Genomic DNA, 26,175 nt, shown 5'->3' with positions numbered 1-26,175 from the left:
TCCGTGTCTTTTCTCTTTAATTTTTTCCCGTTGAGTGGTCAGTAATGTCGAATAGTAATCTTCAGTTATTGCTCTACCCATATCCAAAAAATCAATCATGATTACTCCATGGCAATCCCAAAAAACTGAAGCAAGAACTTTTCCAACAGATTTTCGGACACGAAACTTCTTAGGTCTTGGAAAACCAGAGTGTCGCCATTCCATCGATTGTTGCTTTGTTTCTGGATTGTAGAAATGTACCCAAGTCTCATCTATACTAACAATTTGGTTTAAAAAGTCTACATCGTTTTCAAATCGAGCACAGATCGAACGCGATGCTTCTAGCCTTGCACGCTTTTGGTCAACATTCAAACATTTGGGGATCCATTTTGCAGCAATTTTTCTCATGTCCAAATTGACGTGAACTATATGATGAACGCGTTCGCATGAAATATTCAGTGCTTCAAATATCCGTTTTAGCCCAATTAGACGGTCATAAACTGCATCGATATTTTCGGGTACTGACACAGAAACCGGCCTTCCCGAAAGGGAAACCGGCCGAAATTTAGCTCTTTTGAAGCTTGCAGTCCAATTTTTCACGGTCGTATACGAAGAACATTGATCACCAAGGGTATTAAGCATATCTTCGGAAATCTGCTTATCTCTTAACCCTTTTAAATACAGATACTTGATGATGGCTGGTCTAGGATAACTAGACATCAATACATCCTCGTAAGGCAGAAATTAGGTAATTCGAGACGATACGTTAATAGAGCATAAAATAAGAGACGTATTGTATAACTTAATATATGTTTAACAGATCTTAAATGGTTCCAATTAGGTATGGCGATGTAATTAGTGTTAGAAATATCAAATAGTTGTACATTTTTTTACAGAAAAGAAATAAAACTTCCAATTATTGAGTGTTTATAATCAAGTACATATAATTTAGCAACTGCTATTCTTTAACTATGACTAAAGTTAAGAGGTACATACGTGTACATATTCATAATGTGAATTAATTAAAATTTCTGAAGAAATCTGTTATATTAGTTTGCGTCAAAACACAGTGCTGTTCAGACTGCTCAATAACTTTTCTTAAGAGAAAAAGTGCCTGGAATGCTTTTTTATCTCTTTATTTCTAATGAGGCTCTTGCTTCCTTAACTGATACTTCTGGGTTCTGATGTACCGTCCTCATCTTCATCGTTGATTCTTTTTTTTGTATCTGTCGCAGATAAAATTTCGCCATCATTTAGTAAACCTGAGAACAACATCTTCATCTACTCGAACAAAGTCGGAAAAACTCACACCGTTCATGTTAATCAATGGTTCTATTGCTGGTTCTTCCTCATCCGTAATTATCGGAAGATTTTCCTGTTTTTTTTCTTATGAAACCAGATTTTTCGAATCAGTTCAAAATCGTTTGGGGTGTTACAGATCTCCATGCCTTGTCAATCAGTAAAATAGCCGTCAGAACCGTGACATTTGCAGTTAGTTGCTTGTCGAGCGGTTCTAAAACGAGCTTGTAAATTTCTTTACGATAGAACGTCTTAAAATTATAGACGAACCCTTGGTCCAATGGTTGCAATTTGGAAGTTGTATTCGGCGGAAAGAAGTATAGTTCTACGTTGGACAATGTAGGAGGACTGTTGTGGACAGCGCAATTATCTAAAGTAAGTAACATTTTCCGCTTTTGTCGTTTCATGTCTCCAATAAGTGTTAAAGTTAAAAGATAATTGTTAAAAAGTTCTGTCGTCATCCAAGTTTTTTATTAGCTTGATAATCAGTAGGAAATGATTTTATTCTTTTGAAACATCGCGGTTTCATTACTTTTCTCATCATTAATGGTTCAAGTTTTTTTGATCCGCCCTTATTCACTGCAAGTAAAACTCTCGACTTCTCTTTACTATGTTTTCCCACATGACATTTTTCATCAAAGCAAGCGTCTTGTCGGGTAAACATTTGAAAAATTGGGCAGTTTCATAAGTATTAAAAATGTCTCGGGCATCATAGTTTTCAATCAAAGTCTTCAATATACCGCGCCAATCTGAGCAAACTTCAATTGTTAATACTTTCACTTTCCCTACAAACTTTTTTAAACTTCATTTCTCTTTTTGAAATTTGTAAGCCATCCTTCACTTACCGTAAAATTTTCGATGCGTAGAGTAGACGCTACCTTTTTTACTTTTTCTGTTAACAGGTTTCCGCTAATGGACACTTATTGTCCTCTACACTGTCTTAGCCAAATGACCAGGCCTTCTTCCAGACGAGGAAATTCACCTTTAGTAGTTCTTTTCCGTACTCCAACAGTTAGAGTAGCATAAATTTAATCCTTGTTTATTATTTTGGTTGAGAGAGTACTTAGAGAAATCTTAAATTCTTTTACGACTTTACTTTTCGATTCTTTTCAGTAATCGTCAAGCATTTATATTTTTTACGACTCATAACTAACACAGATTTTTTTTTAATCCGAACAGTAACTGAAACTTAATTAAACAAACCAATTCGTGAGTTATGTCGTCACTCAACATAGTTTTCCATAAGAAAATGCTGACTCCACGCATCCCACAGTCGATTTCTCCGAACCAGTCTTTTCAGAAACTCCAGCAGGATCGAAGATTGCCTCAAGAGCAATAATATAAGAGGCGGTCTTAAAATCACTTTCAGTTCAGTAACATATATTTCTATTGTAATTTTCTTCATATTTTCAATTGATTGTAAAAATAAATGTTTTAAAAAGCTACTTCGAGCTATCAAATTTATTATTCGTGTGAAAGTGTATGTCAAGTTTCAATTTGTTTTACTCGGACTTGTTTATAAGAGGATCGAGTGACTTATTCTTTACGAATTGTAGAGTGTTTGACACCGAATTAACGCGTCGTTTTATTATGTATCGTTGATTTTTTCGTTCGAATTACGAAGTTTATGAAAATGTATTGATTTAAGTTAAAATATAAAGAGATTTTTCTAGGGAACTCGTGATAACTTGGAATTATACAAATGGCTCTGAATTAGGCTTCTATAGCAGTGAACAATACAAACTGTATTAGGGTATAGATGTAAACTTCCTGGCATTCGTAAAAAACTTTGTCTGACAGAAATTTTAGAGTTAGATGTAATAACCAACTTTCAAACTTATATAGTCAAGATAATGGAACTCCCCAGGGATCATCACTCGGTGCATCACTTTTCTTAATAGGAATTAATCAAATAGTAGACTATATTAATACTCCGGTACAAACTGGTTTATAAGCAGATGATGTTGTAATATATGTTAGTAACAGAAATATTCACACGGCTGTAATTATAATACAACAATCCAACCAGTATCTAGAAGAATGGTAAAAAGAAAACAGGTCTACGTTTTTCTATAAACAAGACCAAAGCAATGTGTTTCTCAGTAAAAAACCAAATAAACCTGCCCAATTTGACATTATACAAAGAGAATTTGCAGTACGTAAAAGAACAAAGATTCCTGGGAATGATTCTCGATACAAAACTCACGTGGAACAGTCACATTCAACAACTTAAAAAAGCCTACATGCAAAACATGAACAAGTATTAGCAAATCATAATTGGGGAGCCGATACCACACAATTACTAACTGTCTATAAAATACAAATTCGAAGCAAGCTAGATTTTGGTTCTATAGTGTACTCTTCAGCGAAAGGTTGCCTATTGAAGCAACTGGACGTCATACAAAACACTGCATTAAGACTTGTACTTGGAGCTTACAGAGCCAGTCCAGTGGAAAGCCTCTATGTGGAAGCTAACGAGCCCCCTCTTACAATCAGAAGGTACAAACTGATAAATAGCTGCGACCGGGGCTAATCCTAATAATCCCACTTATTCATTTACCTTCTCTGATCATATTCATTCGATTTTCGACCATTTAGCAAACGAATTATAGATTTCCCGAAAATTATTTCGAACAATGTTAACCATCCTCCCCCCTGTACCAAGAAAGTTCCCAAATTCAATACAAATCTTCTACTGTGCCCTAAATCCAGTACTCCGTTACCCCCGATTCTACAAAATTTTTAAGAGATCAAAAACATGTATAAAAGCCACTACCAAATATACACAGATGCATCAAAAATATCTCAAATGGAAGCAGTAGGCGCAGCTTTCGTCGACGAAACATCCACCTATCAGTTTCAGCTCCCCAAGGAATATTCCATATATTCGACTGAATTGGTAGCAATCTCCAAAGCCCTGCACCATATATTACAACAATACTAATCAAAGACAGTATTTTTTACTGATTCCTATACAAGGGTATACCCAAACCACCCAATGTTATTCCAAATTAAAGCCGACCTTGAAGCACTCGACAATATGAACAAACAAGTCGAGTTCGTGTGGATTCCATCCTACGCGTCGGTATAATAGGAAATAAGGAAGACGATAGGGAAGCTAAAGATGCCTGCAGTATCAACAGAATAAAAAACGAACCTCCTGAAATTCCACATTCCGATATTAGAAGCTATATTAAACAAAATGGGGAAAGCTTAAAGACAATAAACTGCAACGTATCAACCCAAATGTACTACCAAAAAGGAAAATATCACAAAGACGACGGGATCAAGTGATACAGTATCGTATGAGAACAGGACACACCAAGTTATCCCATGAGTACTTATTGAAGAAAGAGTAACAAAAACTGTGCTTTGCCTGCGATACTCCTAACCTAACAGTAGAAAAACGATTAAGTTTCTAAAATTGACTAACCTGTACAAATTAATATAGTGCTTAATTGTTTTGTGAACTTAGATTAAGACTTTACTCACATTGTCCCGCCCCCAATAACCTTTCATGGTTGACGCGGCTCTTTTTTTTTAATAAAAAAATACAAACTGTAAGGATGTTTCATGATATTCAGTGTTTTTATGTGTTTTTAGTGATTTTGATAGGTTTTTCTATATTTTTGTAATTTCCGTTACTTCCTAAACGTGTTTGTGTGGTTAGAACAAAAAGTTGTGATTAAGAATCGGTCGAAAAATGACGAAAATTGAAGTAACCCTTTTTAACATCATGAAAAATGTTGAAGTCAGAAATTGACCACTAAAAGAAAGTGATTTTTGAAGTGGAAGTTAAAAATTTATGTCTACAGACGTCAGGTTTAACTTCCCAGCCTCATGAGATAACAATTAATTTGAATGTGTAGTTAAAGATTAGAAATGCATTTGTTCTTGTAAATACGGGAGGAAAAGACTTGAATATCTACAAGAAACTACCAACAACGTGCACACATTATTTTACTATTTAGACTTTCAAATAACACTTTCTATTCTTTATAAAACAACAAAACTAGTTCGCATTCTGGTTTTATTGTTCACCTCTAATGAAGTTTTAACAAAAATCAGCAGATGTCGCCCACTTCGTAATTTTCGCGAATAGTGAATATTACAGAAACAACAAAATTCTATAACAGACTATAAAATTTGAAACTTTCTGAATTTAGAAACAAAGTTATAATCCGTACTAAAAATACTTGTTTCAAGATTACAACTCGACTTAACATGTGCTGATTATATTTTGTTTTACAATCTTCTGAGACAGTATAAAACTATTGCTATAGCTTTTATTGCTAATATAATTTAGTCAATTAATTATTACACCAAAAAGTTTTGAAATAACTTTTATTCCTGGAATAAAATCCTAGTGCTACATAATTCAGCTGATTCAAGTAACACTAGATGCAACTTATTTGCTAATTGGTTCTCCTTTGTATACTGCAAGGTTATTGTAGCCTTTAGTAACTCTATTGTGTCACTAATAAGCTTACAACATATTTCGTTTATCAATTTTGAACTTTTGGAAAGTATCCAAAGTTCAAAAAAAGCCACCCTATAGTCTTGACAGAATTCCTATATATTTGTAAAAGATATATTTCTACAGCCTTTCAAACCCTTCACAAATATTATTTAATTCACTTTTAACACTACACACCTCCTACATAAATCTTGTTTACAACTGTGACGATTGAACTAATATGATAAATTACAAGCCTGTGGTTATGCATTCTGCTTTACCTATTTCTTCAAATTAATTCTCAACAGATCTCTATCATACTGCTGCCTATCCCTATCAGAAACAATTTACTACATGGCATTTAAATATGCATATGAGATGAATTTCATTTATATAAATTTCTCAGAGGCGTTTGACACTATCGGCCATGTCTTGCCAAGGGCGGATCCAGGGTCTTGACAAGTATTATGACGAGTCCTCCACGAAAGACATGGCATTTTAAGCCTTTTACCCACAAAATTCCAGGAGGCTCTGGAAGACATTGAAATTGGAATTAAAATTAATGGGAAAATCTTAAACAATATTAGATATGCGGATGACACTGTAATACTAGCTTACACCATTCGAGATATTCAACAGCTATTAAACAGAGTAAATATTATCAGTGACAATTACGCACTTAAAATGAACTACAGTAAAACGAAATTCATGGTAATATCGAAAATTAGTATTAATAATGTGTCGCTGTCTACTAATAACCAACCCATAGAGAGAGTACACCGTTTTAAGTATTTGGGAAGCTGGCAGAATGACGAGTGGGACCCAGGAGCACGTTTTTCTCACAAGTAATGACCTTAACTTGAGAACACGTTGGAGAATAACGCAATGCTATGTTTTTCTTACCCTACTTTATGTTGTTGAGAGCTGGACTTTGAAGGTCTCCAGCATGCGTAAGGTGGAAGCTTTTGAGGTGTGGCTCTTTAGACGGATCCTTAAAATACCTTGGACGGATCGGGTGACCAACGACGAGGTGCTAAGACGAATGAACAGATAACGAGAATTATTAACCATTGTAAAGAGAAGGAAAGCTTCTTACTTAGGCCACATTTTTAGAAATCAAAAATATGCCTTATTACAGCTGAACATGGAAGGGAAGGTAGAAGGCAGGCGCGGCCTGGGTAAAAAAAGATTTTCATGGTTGAAAAACCTTCGAGATTGGTTCCATGCACGTGATGCCGTAAATTTAATAAGCATGACTGAAGATTGTGAGGAATTCCAAAGGATGATTTCCAACCTTCATTAGAATGCAGCAGGCACTGGAAGAAGACTCATAAAATATGAGTTAATTACGTTGTTTTTGACAGCATAATGACGAATTTTTACTTTAAACCTCAATTCCTCTTCGACTTTGAAACAAAAAACCAAGTTAATTAATCAGGGTTTAGATGGATCCGTGCTTGTGTCTTACTTGTGGCATATAATGGGTTTCCTAAATTATCTAAGGAACAGAGTACAATCTGTGAATGTTGAGTGTTCATGTTTAAATCTGATATCAGCAATCAATTCTAGTGTCCTGCAGTGAAAAACGACAAGTGAAGTGAGGAAATTACTTGTTAGAGAATCTTGGAAGAGTTAGATTTCTAATGATTGGAATCTTGATGAGAACAAATGTTTACAATATTGTTACGAGCAAATTCGCAAAATGGTTCCCTAGGCCGGCCCTGTACCCCTACTATGGAATTTTAAAAATTAGGCAAATTCGCCCGACGTTTTTTATTTCGGGCGGCGTCTCTTAAATTTTTTTATAAATAGCGAAACTTGTTTGATGTTTATTTGTATATAATTTTTTTAGAAGCAGGCGGCTTATTTACCTTATTTCTTCTAAATAATTTGTAGGAAAGTCTATTTATTTATTTCTTTTGTTTCTTTTTGGTCCAGAACTTTGTAGAATTTTATTTAGGTACCTATATAAATGATTTGTGTAATGAATAGAACGAATTCGTAAAGTGATATAGTGTATAGTATGTAAATAAATTAAGAACATATGAGACAGTGTTTATTAATTCATTCCATGAATAGAAAGAGTGTAAATAAATACGAAAAACGTTACAATATCATTTTCCAAATCGGAAGATGTAGTATTGTCATATTAATACCGTTTTTTATTGAAAGTCACAGAAATCAAAGTTATGGAGGTAATATTTGTTAGTTTGGTGTCGTTTATCACTCATAAAAATAATATGTCAAATATTGGTTTTCATAATTTTTATGAATTTTATCATTTTCATCTTTACATACAAATTCCTCAATAATATAACTATTAGAATTAGTCAATAAGATTATTTTACATAGAATTTTATTTATTTTTGTAGCATATGACAAGTTTTTCTGGATAAAAAATAACAGTTGTAGCAATGACGTTCAATAAGACAGTTATCATTTTATACAGATTTTTGTATGCTGCTATTTGTATTAATAAATTTAGAAAGGACTGCTGTTTGTAAATCAATATGCCGAACTTATCTTTAACAAAATATAAATTTCATGATTTACTATGTTTCATATATTTTAGGTGTAGTATTTAATTGAGTTCTTCGAAATATACCAATATTTACAGTCTAACAACTTTACACTAATTATGGTAAATATGATCTCCCCTTGACAGAATTCAGTTTTGAGGATATGAATTTAATCTGTTTATATATTAGTGATACTAATCTAGCTAAGTTTAAACAGTGTCTTAGTCTATATATGAATAATGATTAGAATAAAAATGTAATTTGTTTATGTAATTTAGGTATCTTGCTTGTTACTAGAATAGAATATTTATTAGTTGTTTCTTATCTAGTTTTGGTTGCAAGCTTAGTTGATTTCTGTATACTTCTGTCCAAATGGGGACATCTCATAAATAAATATAAAATGATGTGGTAAAATTGCAGATAATTTCCAAAGAATTATACCTAGATTGCATGATAAAATATATTGAAATATATTTACTTTCAGTAAAAAAGTAGTTTTTAGACTTTGTATATTAATTTTTTCCAGTTACTTTAATTCGTTTGTGATGAATTCTGAGAAAATTTAATTTCCTTTAAAACAGTACATATTTTTAAATACCTATTGCTTAAACATATATTTACTATAAAATATTAACAAACTTTTTAGTGACATGATATTACTATTTTTGATATATTTCTTATCAAACACAGACATTGTTCAATTTACAATAAACGAAAAAAAAATGTAGGTACTTGCCTAAAATATCTAAGGAACTTTGATGATTTGCAACAATTATACAGGCTTGATCCTTCTCCAAGTTTTCTTTTCCTTTCAAAATCCATCTAAGTCCCAAAAGAGTAGTTATCCAACCACAGAAATCACTTGCAACTCTAAAATAACACTTCTTATAACTTAACTATAACAAAACTTGTAAATAATTCCCAAAAATTAGATACCTACAGTAGATTTCTTACATTTCCAGGCTTGAAACAGTATGCAGGAATAAGAATTACGGAATTTGTCATCACAATGGCATAATAAAGGAAAAACTTTAAGTAATACCGGAATACATGACTTGATTCGTATAAGAAAGGAATGATAAATATACAACTAGTTAAAAGTATTTCAGTATATGTTACAGACATGCTGAAAATCTTCTTGATAAGTCACAACACATACCAAACAATACGAAATAAATCAATTTTTCAAATGCTGTGCGCTTAACGATAATTAACCATAGGATCTCCCTGCGCAATGTCAAATATTTGTTTATTTTCCTACTTTATTAATCCCCCCTCCATATACCGTATAGTTTCATAGAATACCAGTAGAGACAAAGGAGAGTTTTTGATATATTACTATGGTATATAACGTTTGATACTAAAAAACTAACGCAATGTATAGAAAATGCTGATTTTTGGTTTTTATAAATCATAAAGGTAATCTCTAGCAGCTGCTCGTATGCTCATAAGTCACCATCGAAGTATTTACTCGTTCTATTCGCTTCCAAATATTACTAATAAACTCAAGTGGAGTGGATCATACAATGGTTCAATTTTATACAAATAGCAAAAATTATGACTTATTCTTAGTTATGCATTTAAATACCAATAATTGATGCTACAACCATATATGCTGGAACACACCTCACAATTTTTATTTATTTGTCAAAATCCAACAGTATTACGTCAAACGTCAAATGTTTCCTTGACAAAAATGTTTACAATTTACCAGGTATTTTGAACATTAATTTATTGAATAAACATTGTCGTTTTATTATTCAATTTACTTTTACGATACTAACATTTTCAATGTACATTCAAGATATATGGTGACGTTAATTCATATTAATTTCTAGATACTCATATAAAATGTCTCATAGTGAGACTACATTGAGACCGCAGCCCCGATTGGACATCAAATGGCTTAAAACTAATTTAGAAACATTATTTACTTCTCAAGATAATTTAATAAATTCTTGGAATGGGTTGATAACTGATGGAGAATTAACAGGGGATTTTTCTGTTGGAAGATTAAATAGTGCTGGGGTAACTGCAAGACAAGGAGAATTCGGAAAATATTACTGTGGACAAAGGGTGAGTGATTCTTTAAATTCACAGTTAATTGGTTAATTACATACCACAATATGCTATTAAATTGCCATACTGTTTTCAGTCAGTTTTAATAGTTTGCCTGATTCAAAATAAAGGGAGGTGATTTATTTTTATTGTAGAATTCATTCAAAGTAATCCATAAAACTCAAAATTGGAATACCTCATTTTGTTAAATTGATCCTTTATGAGTTTACAGTGGTCAGTAAATATAAAATGTACATAACTTTATTTCAGGTACTAACTTGTGCCTGTTGTGATGGAATTTGTGGTCCAAATTGTGGTTGTAATTGTCAACCATGCCAGAAACTTGATGCTGAAGAATCCACACAAAACATTTCTAACAAGGAAAAATTGCCATCCATTGAAACATTACTCTATAGATGGGATTGGGGACCTCAGTGTAGTAAGTAGTAGCTTAAATCTAAGAAATAATATAAATATTTCATATTACTAGCACAAAAATAAAATATTGTAAATATATAATCCTAGTAAATTGATATACTGGGTATGGCTTTCAAGGCCAGGATCTTCTATTAATAAATTTTCCATCCTTTTTATTGAGTTCATTCAAATAATGGTATTGAGATGGCAATGAAATTATTTTGAAAGCATAAACCTTCATTTAATTTTAAAAAACTTTTGAACTGGCTGAGCCTGGAAATTCAAAATTTGTCCAGTTTATTTCTTTTATATTAACTCGTTGGGTTTTTAACAGGGCATATACCCTTAGTCTCTCAGTAGGTGGACATATTTAATCAATTGTAATTAAGTGAATTCTGATCTAGTTATATTCTCAATTTGTAGTGATTTTGGGACAAATATCTTTCTATAAAGTACATGTAGAGCTTTTCAATGTATTTGTGCGATTTACATTATTCAAAAGAAATTATTGATGTCAAACAGTAGCAGACATCTTTTGAATAGACATATTAATATGTTGAATGTTAGGATATTCTGAAGACCACAATATTTCTACCAATATGTAACCACTATTGCAGATGGATTGTTATGTTTTGTGAAATTAATTAAAATCATAATAAATAAGGCCTAAAGCTGCGTCTTCACTATGTTGATCGACACCATTGTACTTTCTCGAACAAGTGTGGACCTGTCGTCCGACTTTGTTGAACTGAAACTCTCAGTTCCATATTTGCTAAAAATGAATTTTAGTGATGAAAAAGTTGTTACATTTATTCATATGTATAGTGATTGGAGTATTCCAAATTGACATCGTCCACATCATCCAGTAATAAATATTTGAAGAACTTCTCAATGCTGTACTTTCTTCTTCCTTGAACAAAGCTAGGTCATATTCAAAAACTACTTGGGTGACGACGGCGATTCAGCTGACTAAGTTTCCAAATAGTGGAAATAAAGGGTTACACAATGGGTCTCATATTGAACCATGCCAATCTAGATCAAGGTTGCCTATAGCAACCTAACCTATTCTATTTTCCTTGTATGAGCTGTTGTATTATATATTTTATTTGTTTTTAATAATTTCAATCTCTTGTCACAACTTGTCTTGTTGATTTTTGAAGATTTAGATCAATATGGTAGCAGTCTACCTTTTATTTATTTAATAACTGGATAAACAGTTATATCTGACTTTGTTATTTATTACAGCATCAGAACAGCTTTCTCAGAGCATCTATAGTTTGAACCAACAACAAGAATCATTATGTTCCGAAGCAGCCAATTCAACATTATCTTCCATACGACTCTATTACCGTTTATTAATATTCAAACGATATTTTATTGCATTAAATAGAACTCCCCATCCTTTAGAATCAGAACATTCAATTATAACAAGGAGTATAGAACAGCTAGATGCCAAATTGACAGCCAAAAGTAAAACTATATTGTCTAGTTTGGGTCCAGCAGCTAGTTTAGCTAGGGTATGTATCTTATAACTTCAAATGAATAATTATTATTGTGCTTCATTTTAACATTAGGCATTACCGTTAATTTTTTAATTAATTTTTATTATTCCCTCTTTTTTATTTTGTACTTATTTTATAGGTGGGATCCAGGGCAGCATTGAATTTCTCATTTGCCTTTTTGAAAAGAGCATGGAGACTAGGGGAAGATGTCGACCTTTGTAGTGAACTATTAAATGAATCTCTAGAGGCCCTTAGGCTGTTACCAATTGCTACTTTATATGAACAAAATAATGTTTCACCTATTTGGTTAGAAGTAGTAGAAAGATCCAATAAATTTTTAAAACAAGTTGTAACAGGGTAAGATTTATATCATATAAAAAGACAGTTCAAAATATACTAGTCATTTAAACTTTCCTCTGTAGTATTTTGATAAATGTAAAATTTTTTATTTTAAACTCACATTTGTGCTCTGAGACTTGTTATTATAGTTAATCTATGAGAATATAAAAAGTTGATAAAAATTAATAGTTCAATACCTTTATATAGACACTTTCATGAAGTTAGATATGCTACTGGAAAATTAAGAGAATTCCTGTGGTAGTTTAGTGATTGAAATGAGTAAATATTTGATTTATTGATAGAATTTGATTTTTAGGGATTTATCTAGTGAGAGGCAGCACTGTAATGTACCAATAGAAGATCAAAATATTTCTTTAAATTTACTGTTAGAATTCGCTTTGCAAAAAGCAACTTTAAGCAGCATTTTAGACATAGTTTTATTGTTACTGACATTATGGAATAAAAAAACTCACATTACGGACAACAGGTGAGATCTTTTGTTTTAATGTGGTGATCACTAGGGTTGGATACATCGAGTTTCTCAACTAATTTCGTATTTAATTACATGCTAATATTTTATATAATTTCGTGCTAGTTAAATCATTTTTATCTCTTTATGCCATCAATACTACAATCGCTCTGTTTACTACCACTACAGTAACAGTCACAATTACACTGTCTAACGTACGTTTTGACAACTAGGCAACCAGAGGTAAACTAAAACTTATTTAATGCATTCCACATATATACACTGAATATTTCGGGCTAATGCATCTCTCTTATAGGAAACAATTACAATTGGAAAATCAACATTTCATTGTTCATCGTTAAACTGTGTCATTAGATGGTATACTGACGGATCAAAAACAGCAGATGGAACTGGAATTGAAGTGTACGGACCCAAAACCAAACACTCTATCTGGATAGCGCACCAAACATTTTTCAAGCAAAAATCTATGCAATTGTTCAATCTAGAGATGAACTATTGCAAACAGGAGATCATCATTCTGTCCGATAATAAAACAGCCATTAGAGCTCTAAACCCCAATATCATAAAATTCAAACTCGTTTGGGATTGCCCTTAAAAATTAAACGAGCTAAGCAAGAAAAATAAAATTACCCTACAATGGATTCCAGGACACACTAGAGAGAAGGGAAATGAACAATGGAAAAAGCACTGGAAAGAAGGTAGATATGAGCAAAACCAATTATTGGGACAACCTACAGGGGCTGAGACAGGCAAAGACCCTTCTGGAAACAATAACCAGAGTAGATTTGCTGGGTGTATCAACCTAAGTAAGAACAATCTACAAATACTAACAAAAGTTCCATTAGGGCACTGTCGCCTCAACAAACACCTGAGACACCATGGGACTCTAGAGTACTATACCTGGGAGTGTATGAAATAGAAGACGAAGATATCTGGCAGCTACAGCCATCCCACATTCTGAAATTTCTAAGAGGAGTGGAATTATTAGATCAGCCGTAAACACTAGGTTCCCCAATGGCACAACAAGAAAGGGAGACACGATAGATTCTTTGGGTCGTGCTGTATATGATACCCCAATAAAATACATACATACTATCAGCTTGATGCTTGTGCTTTCACTGTTGTTAATTCTTCTTTAAAAATTGACATTTTTGTGGAACATTTTTAGATATCTAGATCTTGCATGTCATTTTCGGGCGTAGGCGATGGCAATGGTATTCTTATTTCTATTTTTAGTTTCACTAATGTAAAGAGAAGTATAAACTTCCTTTCTAGTTAAATTTCAGGGTCTGATCTAATTATAACTACGGTCAGTTCTTAGGCACTTTTTTATAAAATTTGAAGTGTGTATATGTATAAAAAAAAATTCTTTAGATCAACTGAGGATGGAGCCAGTGCCCCACTATTGCCATTTATTAGAAGATTAGCCGAAATAGAACCTTCCCAAACTATTTTTAGTAATAAAGATGAGAGTGATCAATTGGATAGTATTCCAAAAGTTTACTTAGATTTGCTTGAGCTGCCTGATAATGAAGACTGTGAAATAGATTTAAGACAAGCTGCTGTTTATATAATGGCACATTTAGATAGACTGGCAAATCCACATATACCCCCTGTATCTTTCAATAAGGTTAGTATTGTTTGCATTGTCATTTATTCTATGTGTATAAAATAAATTCTGTTCTATAGACCTGGGCCAGTCTCAATCTATGCCTCTCTAATGGTTTTGTAAGAAAATTACAAATTTCTCAAAAGCTTATACTTGTGTGAGATTAAAATCCTACAATGGGCCAAAGAAACTGTTTAAGTATTGCAACTTTGGTTAAAGAAAATTCTGTTTAACTATTATAACAATAATAATAACAATGTTTAACTATTTTTGCAAAAACATAATTTTTTAAGAAAGTTATTCATCTGCTTATGTTTGAGCTGGTGCAGAGAATGGTATAACTGAGAGACTATTGTAGTAATGGTTTTGATGGCTATTTCTTATGGTAGCCGCTCACCTTCTGTGTATTCGAAGCAGTATGACAGCTGGGCATTATGTTGATGTTGTCTATGTTTTTTTATTATAAGAAAACATGTCAACATATTATACATGGAATAATGGAGTGTCTCCAAGAAGGAGAGGATATAATGGAGAGGAGACTATCCAATTGACGTATCCACTACAGACAAAGTGAAAGTTTGTATGTATGTTTCATGCCCATGGTTTATAGATAAACTCGAAAAATTCAAATCTAATGTTTGGCATCGAATATTAATTACAACTGGATTTGAGTGGTCATGTAGACTCCAGCGGAGGTTCTGCTTATTACTGGACACAACTATTCAATTTTTCACTTAAAAAAACGGTTCACTATCTACTATCAAAATGTTTGAGGCATGAATACTAAACTTCCTGATATTCGAAATGCTTCTATAGACTGTTCCTTTGATTTAATCGCTATTACCCAAACATGGTTGAATCCCTCCGTTCTTGAATCTGAACTTTTTACAGACGATTTAGTAATATTCAGGTCAGATCGTGGTGGAGTTTTGTTTGCATTAAGAAAGCACTGAAGTGCTAACTGTTTCGACGTGTCGGATATAACTAACGTGCTTCCTATAGTTGATGTTATTGGAATCAGGACTGTTTTGCTGGGCAAATTTGAGCTCAGATGTATATGATACATTCTATAAAACTCTCACAAACTATGTTCACTTGTTGAATGATGATGGCATTGTTATTATTGGCGATTTTAATATTTCCCAATACTATAGGATGCATGCTGACTCAACTAATGACAATAGGTTTGTGACTTAAACAACTTTCTTAATGTTACACAATTGAACAAAATTATTAACTCTCACCATCGTACTCTTGATTTAGTTTTCAGTCGGAATCAACTTTCAGTAAGTAGATGCGTTGATCCGTTAACTCATGAGGATGGATTTCACCCCTCCCTTGAAATCATTATCATGCTAAAAAATGCAAATGAGTCATTTCCATCACCAGTGAATCCGAGGTACAGCTCTCAAAGGGCTAATTTCCCCCAACTCTACAACGATTTGTTCAATATCAACTGGAATCAATTATTGTTTGAAAACAAAGTTGACAGAGCTTGCGAATATTTTTAGTCAATTCAAGAAGCAGTCTCTGCTTGTGTTACCAAAATAATTTCCAGATCTTTAAAAAAATAGTCTTTATGGTTTTACAACAACACTATTTGTAACCTTAAGGTGAAATATCGTTTGTTACAAAAATTTCAAACTACCAATAATAATGATAACCACATTGAATTTAGTAATTTGGGGCCAAAATTAAGAGAGAGATACGTCGGAGTCATTATAACTACATGAAAAATGTAGAGCAACAGCTAACAAATGATCCTACGAAGTTTTGGTCCTATTTAAATACCAATAGGAAAACTACTAGCATACCTAATAACATCTTCTATAAAAAACTAACCTCTTAACCAACCAGATGTCATTGTAAATTCTCTTGCTTATTATTTTCAGTCAGGATATATTACCTCATCTACACCTTATTTTGACTATAGTGATCCAAGAAAAAATTATTTGCTTTGTGTTACTCCCTATTTTACCGAGTCTGAACTTTTAACTAGCCTCAAAAAATTAAAACCAAACTTTTTATCTGGTCCCAATAGGTTACCAGCCTTTCTATTATGAGACTGTTGTTGATATGGAAAACTGGACGAATTTGTTCTATTTTTAAAAAATATAATAAGGTTGTTATTGAGAACTATCAACCCATCACAATTATTTCCAACTTTTCTAAGGTATTTGAAACTCTGTTTTATAAAGTTCTTTTCCACCACGTGAAACTATCCATATGTTTTTATCATGGTAGATTTACTGTCTCCAATTTAATGTGCTTAATGCAATATATGGCTGCACTATTGCATAGGGGTGGTCAGGTTGGTGTCATCTATACAGATTTTTATAAAGCTTTTGATCGCTTGGATCATGGCATTCTTCTGACTAAGATATCCAAGATTGATTCAATTGATTCATTTACCAACTTTTTTATGTCATACCTCACAATTAGAAAACTTACAATTACTTACCATGGTGTCAACTCCATAAAAATTGACGCATCTTCTGGAGTGCCCCAGGGCTCAGTACTTGGGCCACTGTTATTTTGTATATTTATAAATGACATCATCTCAGGATTAAACTCAAATGTTCTCCTGTAAGCTGATGATCTGAAACTGTATCATTCCATATCGAACATTGATGATTGCCACTTACTTCAATCTGATATAGATAAAATTTGTAATTGGAGCGATAAAAATGCACTTCCTCTCATTATTTCAAAGTGTAATACCTTATCTTTCAATAGAAAACTTTACCCCCTTCATTTCAAATATCGCATTTCTAATAATGTGTTTAAAACGTCTACATCATTCAAAGATCTTGGTGTTACATTTGATAGTAGATTAAACTTTGTTGAGCATATCAATATTATCCTTGTTGGAGCCTTTAGGAACTTCTGTTTCGTACTGAGAAACTCTAGGCTGCTTACCGTACCTTTACTTTTAATGCATTCGTTCTTACAAAACTAGAATATGCTTCTTTTTTATGGGACCCAAGCTACTAAACTCATATGAGAAAATAAATAATATTCACAGATAGAATGTTAAATATATATGGTTCAGGTCTGACAATATTTATCGATCAAAAGAAATACACTGTTGAACGCTTTAACTTGGTGATCTGGCGACTAGACGTATGTGTATCTTTTAAGGATACATACACCTCGAGTTGTCACTTGATCCCACTCTTTATTCCTGTTTCCAGTTGCTAGAACTAATGTTCTCAAATTTTCTCCTTTAAATCGAATGAATCAATATCACTGTCAAATGCAGAACTCACTGGATATTTTTTGCGGCACTATTCTAAAGAAAATTTTTTCCATTCTATAATTTTCTCATTATTCGTATTTGGCAGAGTTATCATGGAATTCTAGAACTGCTACTTTTTTCGAATTTTGTGTGTATATTATTTACACTTCATCTAAATTTACCATTGTGTAGTTATACTTTACAACTTTAATTATTCAATTAACTTTTATGTATGTCTTTCCCACCTTTTAATTGGCACTTGGGCTGTAGGGCTATGTAAATAAATAAAAAAATAAATAAATAAAAGTTGCTTGGAAAGAGATACCACAAGCAGACAACAACCACATCCTTCTGTTCATACCTAAATATGTACAGTACCCTAATTAGTTACAGGGTCGGTAGACATAATATCAACTTTCTTAGCACATGTTAATAACATTTTCTGCAAATTCTGGTTGCAACACTATGAATCACACTAGGACTTTCCAGGAACTATGATAATCATGATCTGAATGTTCGGAAACTTACCCGGATCACGTTCATTATTTATTCGGAAAATTATCGACTCAATCCCGTCTTAGTAATATGACATGATCCTTTTTTCCTGGTAGATCAGTGGGTTAATGCGATCAGCTGGCGGATTGTTTCTTTATCTGTGGGCTATTTGATCTTCAAAATTTATTCATTTATTCATCAGTGCAATTGATAGATTACTGAGGTTTGAGGTTTTTATACTTTTCGACATTTCAGCATAAAAATATATTATTGGTACAAAATCCGTGTGAGGGGGTAAATCGTTGATAACTACCCTATAACAACATCTAGAATCTATTATACAACTAAATAAATATCATAGAAGAATTAACGTACAAAAACGTGATACAAATCAAAAGTTCTTGTAGATCATGTCTTAAATTTGAAATTTCCACCGAAAATTGAACGCGACGTTCGGAAACTGTGATCTAAATCTCGTTCTGGGTTAGAATCCACAATCAGTTGATAGGTGATCTAATTGATCCCGGGTTATAGTTTTAGAAAAGTCCTACTGAGTATAATGATAACTAATTATCTATAATTGGAGTCATTGGAAAGACCTAAAATAGTTTCTTTTACTACTAAAAAGTCTGAAGACAAACTCAAGTGTAGTAGAAGTATAAATATAGATTTCTTAGTGCATTTCAAGCTAGCTTCTATTTATATGATATACATAATTTACATATTTTTGCATGTCTAATTTCGTATTTATTTTTAGTCATCTCAATACTATAATGGCCAGAGAGTATGGGGCTGGGGTTGGCTCCCTTGGGCTACCGAGACTGGACCTCAGAACTGCGATGCAATAGCCGATTTGACAATCAAGGAATTGTGTTGCTCGGATAGGGGAATTTTAATATTAACACATTCTGGGAAAGTGTACTTTATGTACTATTCTTCTGAGACACAGTGCCCTCAAATAATAGAGTGTAAGTGTTGATTACAAAGTGATAAACTGCAAGATGTATGATAGTCTCAACCATACAAATATATTATGTGAACTAGTAACAAATTCAAATTTCTGTAAATTTTGTGTTCAGTTTTTTTTTCAAATTATTTGTTTTCCTGTTAAATATTTTATATTTATAATTTAATCATTTGTCTAAATCTAAATGCAAGTCCAAAAAATGAATCTTGAGTGACATATTGTATCCTAAAGCTTTATAAGCAGAAATAAGCTCCCGAATGATTTGTCGGTATTCCCAAGAAAATTATGACAACTTCCACAAAAGGCCACCCAAGCTCTTTTTTCTGCTTTGTTCAACTTCGAATCAAAAGCTTCGTCATTCAGTTTTACCAACCCGCTGATCGTCACCGCGACCACTAATTTAGACCATATAAACTCTAGGCATAGAACATTCTCTCTGCTTAACGTCGATTTGTTTAAAATTTTGTTCAACAATGGAGCAAGCACGTATAAATACTGCTTCTAGTAGAGTTTCTAGTTAGTTTTAGTCAAGTTGGGGTGCCAATTTTGTTTAAGCTTTGTGTAACTGTACCATCTTTCTGTTTGAAATGTAATTCTTGTTCTCATAACTTTCAAACCTTTGTAGATTTGGGTGAATTACAGTTTACTACAATTGTATACTCTGGGTTCATACTGATTTGAAAATTGTTTTTACTAGCTGCTTATTTTGAGTAATAATTTAGTTTTTCTACTGATTAGCTTTATGTTTATTCAAGTTTATGTAGTTTGAGACCTAGCTTTTTCCTCTTTTTAAATAAGTGTTTCTAAAGTCAAGTTTAGTGTGTCTAAAGTATGATATAGCTGCATTCTTGTGGTATTTGATAATTGTTCAAAGAGTTACTTTGATCAGCTTTGACCCATTAGCTTTTATTTGTCGCTTCTTAAGCCACTTTTCTACATGATTACGACTTTTTGTAGGTTCTTGTATTCAAGTTGTTGGTGGTGGTGAAAAGGAGTTGTGAATGTCGGAATTTTGGTTGTTCTTGAGGTTTGCAAATCAAAAGTGAATAAATAATATAATGTTGGTCCTTCACCTCTTACAATACTTCAGAGTTTATATTGTCACTGTATTCTGATCGATGTTGGATTATAAAGAACTTTTTAGTCAGATAAGATCCTTAAAGAATTTGATAAATGCCATATGGTAATCTTTGTTTAAGTTTGTAGCTATAGATCCCTTCTCCATACATCATCTAACACTTGATTTGTATCCAGAAAATCTATTGTGCATTGTTTTTGGTTCTAAATATTATTACCAGCTTACTTGACTATCCTGTCAACTTGTTGTATTTTACAATATTTACTGCCAAAAATAAATTAGTGGAGAGGCATAGGCTTTTTAGCTTTAGTATGAGTTCCAATATCTGTTACTTTAATTTAAAATCATAATGCTTCTGAAAGTAGATATGCTTAAGTAGTAAATTGAATATATGTAACAAATTTAAATCCTTTCATACTTAGTTAATTTTTTTAGTATTTCTCCATTAAATGAGATGGATCTCAGATTTCTTTTTATTTACATTATGTAACATCATATTTGTGACTTCTTGATATCTGGACGCTTTTATTGGATAATCCATTTAGAATTAAGTTGTTATCCACTTCTTCAATTTATTCGGTCTATTTACTGAATCAATGTGTTTGGAGATTGGAGACTCTAGTTAAATAAATTGATTCTTTTATTGATACTCTCTGGTCCTTACTCCGTTTTTATCTTTAATTGGTACTGTTAGTTGTTCCGCCCATTCAGTTTCCTTCAAGGCTTCTTCAGTTTGAGATAGCTTTGTACTTTTTGCAGATATTTATTTTACTGTATTTCAGTTAAGTATGAATTATTGGCGAATAACATTTTAAGGATAATTTCTTTTATATGAAATTGTTATAATAATAATTATATATATATTTTAGCTCTAAAGGAAATAGAAATAATAAAAATAGCAGCACATACTGAAGGAAAACATTTTATGGCACTTACAAAAAAATCTGAAGTATATTCTTGGGGTAATGGCGATGGGGGGCGGTTGGGTAAGTATAATATTAAATATTTGAATCAATTATCACTATTCATACATTTTAGGTCATGGGGATACAAGTTTTAAAGAAGAACCCCAAATAATATATGCACTTTTGGACAAAGACATTGTAGATATTAAATGTGGTGCTACCTACAGGTAATTTTTCTAGTTTTTGCAGCCAAACTAGAAATTTTATTACTTAGTTTGTCAATTATTTTTTCATATGTTTTATTGATATTTTCACAGTGCTGCCATATCGGCCAATGGTTCACTTTACACTTGGGGCAAAGGATATTATGGTAGATTAGGACATGGCACATGTGATGATTGTTTAGTACCCACTTTGGTAGCGGGGTTATCTGGCCAGCATGTCGTTAAAGTTGCTTGTGGATCAGGAGATGCTCATACTCTTTGTGTTACTAGTCAAGGTAAATCCTATTGAAAAATATCGTAAAGTTAGTGATTGTCTCAAATGATATTTTCTATTAAAAGATTCTAATTTTTTGGTTAGATAGCTGCAGGGTAATTGTTATTTGAATATATTATATAGATAATTAAATGAACAGAATATAATCCCTTAAGCAACATTTAGTTGTTATGGGATTAGATTTTGTATTATTGAGTATTGAAAAGTATCAAAAGGATTAGGCTTAGTTCACAAAATAAACTTGCGCAATGTGTGGCAAGTATTCAATATTACAACCTTCTGGATGTCGGCAAATGTGTTTATTGGTAATCCCAGTTTGGCGATGTTATAGTGCAGGGTCTTAGGCACGACGCCAGCTGCTAACATACGTTTCTCGTTTCATAAATTTCCGGCAAGAGGCCTATAACGGATTTAGCGAGAAATTTCTTACAAAATTGAGTGATTTATTACCATAGGCTCTAACGAAAAAGCTAGTTTCCTGGAAAATATGTACCCTAATAATTTAGAAATAGACATATCAGGAATACGTATACTTTCAAAGCTATCTTTTACTTGATACTTCAAGCCTATCTTTGTTTTTGCACGAACAGAATACATTTATCTTTGATATAACATACGTATTGATATGTCTACAATAGCGACAAATTGTTCAGGTGAGAGAGGTTTACTTACCTTAATTTTAGAATTATAAAGTTGAAATTCTTTTCATAAAAAAATGTAATTTAAATAATTGTGTACTATTTCTTTACTCATTTTAGGTAAAGTTTATAGCTGGGGAGACGGAGATTATGGAAAACTCGGTAGAGGTGGATCAGAAAGCTCGAAAATTCCTAGACTGATAGAAAAATTACAAGACATCGAAATTTCGGAAGTTTACTGTGGTGCGCACTTTAGTGTCGCACTTTCCAAAGAAGGAAAACTTTTTACTTGGGGAAAGGTAGGCACATTATTTAATATCTAAGTAATTCAATTAAATCAGAAACTTATATCTCCCAAATAAAAATGTCAATCTGCATACTTTTTATTTATGCGGCTCTTGAAACTGATTTTTTCTGTTATTGTTATTTTGAAGCAAATCACTTTTCATTTTAAATTTGATAGTTCCAACTTCCAATAAGGAGGGTATCCAATTGAACTGATAACATTAAAACATCACTTGTTTTTCAATTTGTAAAATTTATTTGCTTTTTCATTGTTGAAAAGTATTTAGCACTAATATATTTTATTTGAAGGGTGAAGGTTGGCGGTTAGGGCATCCTAACGAAGATCACATAAGAATTCCCGAACCCGTAGAAGTTTTGCAAGACAAACGAGTAGTTTCAGTAGATGTAGGCACCGGGCACATTTTGGCTTTAATGGATACTGGAGAAATTTATGGTTGGGGTAAAAATGAAAACAAACAGTTATTCGACACTCCTGATATTTACATTCAACAACCAAAATTACTGGAAGCTCTTAAAGGCCAAAAAATTGTTGGTATATCGTGTGGCCCATCGCAAAGTTTTTGTTGGACTGACGTTAATTCTTTTGTACCTAAAACATCCTTGCCGTTTGTTATAGATCTAACAGAGCATACTTTTAAGTAAGTATTTTCACATAGGATGAAACTTTGTGACTTTCCAATGTACATACTTACTCTCAATTTGTATCTCACCCATTGTATTAGTGGAATAAATTCTTCAACATTTTGTTCTATGAAGAATTGAAATAGAAGAACGTCTATATTATTTTTCAACTTGCCAAGGAAAATCAATATGTTGTCAGACCAAAATGCCATTGGATTGGACAACATAATTTTAATTGAGACGACGTGACTTCAAACAATTATCTCTTCAATAACTAGTAGACTGATATAGAAATGATAAATGATATTCAGGCATAGAAAAATTGATGCAAATAGAATTCTTTCAAAACTGGAATGCGGCAAGTCCACAGAAGTGTTCACTATTGAACAACAAAGAATACATTTCTCAATGTTAGCCAACAAGGTCTGGTACTTGACTTACAAAATCATACAATATCTTAAACTCTTTCAATGATGGTATGGTATCTCTCGAAATGGTTTTCATAGAATCCAACTTTGTGCACAATAGTCCTGGAAATTAACCCTAAAAGAAATGAACAAAAATATGATATAGCGATCTATTCTGATAGTCCAGCTGCAATCAAAGCATTGTGCAACCAAATTCTGTTGTAAACTGATCAGTCATTGGAGAATCAAGGGAAAAGAGGAGACAAAAAAAGGCATCTACAAAAGTTTTTACTACCCCAAAATCATTCTGTAAAATAGGAAAACGCAACAAAGAGATAATATGAAAGAAAATTACTCTGGTGGATTCTTTCAAGAAGAAATATTTGGTGAAAATAATCTTCACTCCTTCACTGATTTTATTACAGAATCCTACCCCTTCAGGAGTAGGAAGAAGAAGGAAGTCTAGTGCAGATCACGATAAACCTTAGAGGTTACTTTTTAACAATAGTCCTACCTAAATGAAAATATTAACATTTGCCATTGACACTGTCATACTTGTGAGGCACGAAAATGTAGTTACAATCTGCATGGGGCTATAATAATTTCCAAGTATTAAAAAAGCTTATCAAAATTATTTCACTGTCATTTTTGCAGATAATATACAGTACTCTAAAAAACAAGTACGTAAAATCTAGGAATAGATTTCCTCTCTGAGCTTATGTGGAAAAAACACTTAACTCAAAAATATACTATGAACTGTGATTCTGAGATTTATACTTCTACCATGCACAATATCGTACAGATCATTTGATAGGACTTAGTCGATAAAACAAATGTAGCTATAATCTAACAAAGTTAATCATCTCTAAGCTTTATATAAATAAGAAAAAATTTTATAAAACACCACAATTTTCGTCTGCGAAAAAACCAAAACATAAGAAAACTTAAAAGCAACTGTCTTAAAAAATGTGTGAAAAGAAATTTTTACTTAAGAAGAACATGAAATTACTCCCAAACTAAAATATTGGTGGATCTATAAATTGAATGGTTATTAATAAATAATAGCAAATTATTCACTTAAATACATATATTAATATTGGAAAATATTTTACAAATCTCAATTACAATTTACCAAAGCTTTAATCGAACGTCACGATAATTTACAATAAACTGTTTCTCTGGATTCTCAGTTTATGAGGATATATTGAAAAATTCTTAGCCTACTATAGAACCAAACAAAATTTCAATGTCAAAATATTTCATTACTCAACATATTCTCCTCTTAATTGGATACATTTATTACAGCGAACCTGCAATATCTCTAGACTTTTCAAAAAATGTTTCTTCTTGCTCTGCAAACCAGACCTCCACAGCTTTCATTACCTCCTCGTTGGAAGAAAATTTACGACCTATTAAATTTTTTTTTTTTAGTTGAGGAAAGAGATGATAGTCGGACGGAGCCAAATCTGGTGAATAAGAAGGGTGTTCTAGAAATTCAAACCCTAAAACACGAATTTTTTGCATGGCAACATGAGATTTGTGTGCAGGGGCGTTGTCCTGCAAAAACAAAACCCCTTTGGATAGCTTTCCGCGACTTTTTTCTTTAATTTTTTTTCCGTTGAGTGGTCAGTAATGTCGAATAGTAATCTCCAGTTATTGCTCTACCCATATCCAAAAAATCAATCATGATTACTCAATGGCAATCCCAAAAAACTGAAGCAAGAACTTTCCAACAAATTTTCGGACACGAAACTTCTTAGGTCTTGGAAAACCAGAGTGTCGCCATTCCATCGATTGTTGCTTTGTTTCTGGATTGTAGAAATGTACCCAAGTCTCATCTATACTAACAATACGGTTTAAGAAGTCCTTATTGTTTTCAAATCGAGCACAGATCGAACGCGATGCTTCTACGCTTTTGGTCAACATTCAATCATTTGGGGATCCATTTTGCAGCAATTTTTCTCATGTCCAAATTGACGTGAACTTTATGATGAACGCGTTCGTATGAAATAATCAGTGTTTCAGATATCCGTTTTAGCACAATTCGACGGTCTGATAATATCATGTCATGAACTGCATCGATATTTTTGGGGACTGATACAGAAAGTGGCCTCCCCGATTGGTCTTCATCTTCAATGGAAAATTTTCCTCTTTTGAAGCTTACAGTCCAATTTTTCACGGTCGCATACGAAGGACATTAATCACCAAGGGTATTAAGCATATCTTCGTAAATCTGCTTATCTCTTAACCCTTTTAAATACAGATACTTGATGATGGCTGGTCTAGGCTAACTAGACATCAATACATCCTCGTAAGGCAGAAATTAGGTAATTCGAGACGATACGTTAATAGAG

At 32.6% G+C, this 26,175-nt stretch overlaps 2 protein-coding genes across 5 annotated transcripts in view; one reads left to right on the top strand and one right to left on the bottom strand.

The window, feature by feature from the left end:
- Positions 1 to 9,517, bottom strand: part of LOC130897505 (1-acyl-sn-glycerol-3-phosphate acyltransferase alpha) — a 103,160-nt gene extending 93,643 nt beyond the window's left edge. Inside the window, exons 1-2 of one of the 2 annotated variants that reach the window (XR_009059716.1) lie at positions 9,194 to 9,517; positions 8,990 to 9,123 (exon numbers count right to left, since the gene is read on the bottom strand). Coding sequence is in view for 1 of the 2 variants with exons in the window: in XM_057806399.1 (XP_057662382.1) it covers positions 8,990 to 9,123; positions 9,194 to 9,378 (319 nt within the window). In the remaining variant the exon portion in view is untranslated. The remainder of the gene's footprint in view (positions 1 to 8,989; positions 9,124 to 9,193) is intronic. The other variant, XM_057806399.1, reaches the window with a different exon arrangement.
- Positions 1,635 to 26,175, top strand: part of LOC130897504 (E3 ubiquitin-protein ligase HERC2) — a 102,286-nt gene continuing 77,745 nt past the window's right edge. Inside the window, exons 1-13 of one of the 3 annotated variants that reach the window (XM_057806397.1) lie at positions 1,635 to 1,653; positions 10,092 to 10,329; positions 10,582 to 10,750; positions 11,974 to 12,245; positions 12,370 to 12,587; positions 12,886 to 13,056; positions 14,434 to 14,689; positions 19,159 to 19,369; positions 21,316 to 21,432; positions 21,485 to 21,578; positions 21,669 to 21,850; positions 22,608 to 22,786; positions 23,082 to 23,431. In XM_057806397.1, the coding sequence (XP_057662380.1) occupies positions 10,105 to 10,329; positions 10,582 to 10,750; positions 11,974 to 12,245; positions 12,370 to 12,587; positions 12,886 to 13,056; positions 14,434 to 14,689; positions 19,159 to 19,369; positions 21,316 to 21,432; positions 21,485 to 21,578; positions 21,669 to 21,850; positions 22,608 to 22,786; positions 23,082 to 23,431 (2,444 nt within the window). In that variant the 5' untranslated portion in view covers positions 1,635 to 1,653; positions 10,092 to 10,104. Of the gene's footprint in view, positions 1,654 to 9,666; positions 9,968 to 10,091; positions 10,330 to 10,581; positions 10,751 to 11,973; positions 12,246 to 12,369; positions 12,588 to 12,885; positions 13,057 to 14,433; positions 14,690 to 19,158; positions 19,370 to 21,315; positions 21,433 to 21,484; positions 21,579 to 21,668; positions 21,851 to 22,607; positions 22,787 to 23,081; positions 23,432 to 26,175 lie in introns of those variants that run through there. The other 2 variants (XM_057806398.1, XM_057806396.1) reach the window with 2 other exon arrangements.

Source organism: Diorhabda carinulata, chromosome 8 (genome assembly GCF_026250575.1).
Source record: "Diorhabda carinulata isolate Delta chromosome 8, icDioCari1.1, whole genome shotgun sequence".
NCBI lineage: Eukaryota > Metazoa > Arthropoda > Insecta > Coleoptera > Chrysomelidae > Diorhabda > Diorhabda carinulata.
This window is presented reverse-complemented; position numbering and strand designations above follow the sequence as displayed.